The sequence below is a fragment of the Nansenia antarctica genome, assembly GCF_963989245.1.
Source record: "Nansenia antarctica genome assembly, chromosome: 6".
NCBI classification, from domain to species: domain Eukaryota; kingdom Metazoa; phylum Chordata; class Actinopteri; order Argentiniformes; family Microstomatidae; genus Nansenia; species Nansenia antarctica.
In genome coordinates this window covers 50,651,807-50,654,306 of record NC_137676.1, presented here as the reverse complement: position 1 = coordinate 50,654,306, position 2,500 = coordinate 50,651,807, and the positions used below count along the sequence as shown (strand labels likewise).

General features: G+C 46.6%; 1 protein-coding gene across 1 annotated transcript in view; it reads left to right on the top strand.

Moving 5' to 3' along the window:
* sema3b (sema domain, immunoglobulin domain (Ig), short basic domain, secreted, (semaphorin) 3B) overlaps nucleotides 1-2,500 on the top strand; it is a gene marked incomplete at both ends in the record, with an annotated part of 26,263 nt that overhangs the window by 22,161 nt on the left and 1,602 nt on the right. Inside the window, 5 exons of the mRNA XM_080535308.1 lie at nucleotides 579-798; nucleotides 1,275-1,366; nucleotides 1,470-1,511; nucleotides 1,705-1,862; nucleotides 2,361-2,416. Of these exons, the coding sequence (XP_080391434.1) occupies nucleotides 579-798; nucleotides 1,275-1,366; nucleotides 1,470-1,511; nucleotides 1,705-1,862; nucleotides 2,361-2,416 (568 nt within the window). The remainder of the gene's footprint in view (nucleotides 1-578; nucleotides 799-1,274; nucleotides 1,367-1,469; nucleotides 1,512-1,704; nucleotides 1,863-2,360; nucleotides 2,417-2,500) is intronic.

Sequence of the window (2,500 nt, the reverse complement as noted above, 5' to 3'; positions counted from 1 at the left end):
CTGACAAAATGCAGCGTCAGTGGGTTTATTTGAGCTGTAGCAACAATAACAGTCATTATTGTATTAGCTGTGTTGGGCCTGGATAAACCCTGAGAGCCCATGTGAACTTGCTTACCCGATAATAACCTTACTGTACTCTGACTGTACTACAGTTACCCTCAGTGACACTCTATTGAACTGGGACTGGATTTTACTGTGTCGTCAATCAATCAATCAATCAATCAATAAAAATGTATTTGTGGAGCACATTTCATACATAAATGTAATGCAATATGCGTCACACAAAGATGAAAACAGTTTGAATAATATTATAGTCGGCAAAGTATACAATTCTTACAAACATAACAATCCAGTATTGTACTGTAATGAACTGTACTGTATTTGTATGTGAAATTCTTATAAACATAAAAATACAGGTTATTGTACTGAACTGTAACTCTCCATTCCAGTTAATTTATTCAATGCTCTGCTCTTTTTTATTTTCTAATAAACGATGACAGGAGGGTTTTATAATAATTCAGTATGAGCTGAATGTTATGAGAGAGAGATTATCATTGTTGATATCATTATTCCTCCAGTGCCCTAGCAAGACCTTCGGCAGCTTCGAGTCCACCAAGGGTTTCCCTGATGACGTGATCCAGTTTGCCCGGCACCACCCGTTGATGTTTAACCCTGTGTACCCCATGAACCGGCGCCCTGTATTCCTGCGGACCAATGTAGACTACAGCTTCACGCAGGTCGCTGTGGATCGGGTCGGTGCCGCCGACGGACAGTACGACGTCATGTTTATTGGCACAGGTAACAATCATGGTGTCTCTAGGACTCTGGTGATACTCTGTAACCAATCATGGTGTCTCTAGGACTCTCATTATACATGTGTGTGTAACCCATAGTCTTCTGACACAATGAGTGTGCACTATTCAGTAACACTTATACGGCACTCATTTGTGGCTTTTAAGTGTTTAATAAATAGGCAAATGGGCAATGATGAGTCGACACAATACCTCCCCAACACCAAGAGCTAACACACACCTTACACATCTAACACACTACCTTCCCAACACAAAGAGGTAACACACACCTATCTTACTATGTCCCCAACACACACACTACCTCCCCAACACCAAAAGGTACACTATCTCCGCCAGCCTCCCTTGCTTCATTCAGTTTGTGTAGTGTGTGTGTGTGTGTGTGTGTGTGTGTGTGTGTGTGTGTGTGTGTTTGTGTGTGTGTGTGAGTGACTCAGTATGAACCTCTGTGTTGTTCCTCCACAGACAAAGGAACAGTGCTGAAGGTGATCTCTGTTCCTAAGGAGAGCTGGAACAACATGGAGGACCTACTGCTGGAGGAGTTGGAGGTCTTCAAGGTGAGAGGACAACATGGCGCAGGTTGGGTGGTCTTTACACTGTGTGTTTGTATTCAATCAGATCTATGATTGCATGTAATCACTCATGTGTTTTCCCCTCCAGGACGCTTCATCCATCATCAACATGCAGATCTCCTCTAAGCGGGTAAGAGCTTCTTTATTTCTATCCCAAACATTCTCCCAGGGTCACAGAGAAGCGTAAGGCTTCAAGTAATAGAATGGGCCATGAGAGGAGAATGGATCAGAAGGATTTGCAGATCTCGATTTGAATCTGGCTTCATGTGATCTCACCAGCCTCTGTCCTGACACTCCTGTCCCCTCTCTCTCTCCGTCCACAGCAACAACTGTACGTGGGTTCAGACACAGGGATCGCCCAGGTGCCCCTCCACCGCTGCAGTGTCTATGGGAAGGCGTGCGCTGAGTGTTGTCTGGCCCGGGACCCCTACTGCGCCTGGGATGGGACCTCCTGCACCCGCTACCTCCCCAACACCAAGAGGTACCACACACCTACCACACACCTACCACACACCTACCACACCTAACACATGACCTCTCCAACACCAAGAGGTAACTCACACCTATCTTACTACCTCTCCAACACCAAGAGGTACTCACACCTATCTTACTACCTCCCCAACACCCCCACTATCTCCCCAACACCAAGAGGTAACACACACCTATCTTACTACCTCCCCAACATCCCCACTACCTCCCCAACACCAAGAGGTAACACACACCTAACACGCTACCTCCCCAACACCAAGAGGTAACTCACACCTATCTTACTACCTCCCTAACACACACACTACCTCCCCAACACCAAGAGGTACACACACCTAACACACTACCTCCCCAACACACACACACTACCTCCCTAACACGAAGAGGTACACCCACTAAACTCAAGTCATAGCTAAACCACCACTGACTCAACACCAAACTTCACCCAGACCTTTCCAGCACTGAACCATACCCACTGTTTATTGTTCCACAGACGGTTCCGTCGTCAAGACGTGAGGAACGGAGACCCCAACACGCTGTGTTCAGGAGGTAAGTCCACGCTCACGCCTAGGCTTTAGTTCAGCAGGCTAAGACAGCCTAGTGTCACACAGGAGACCTGGTTGGTCTTACCAA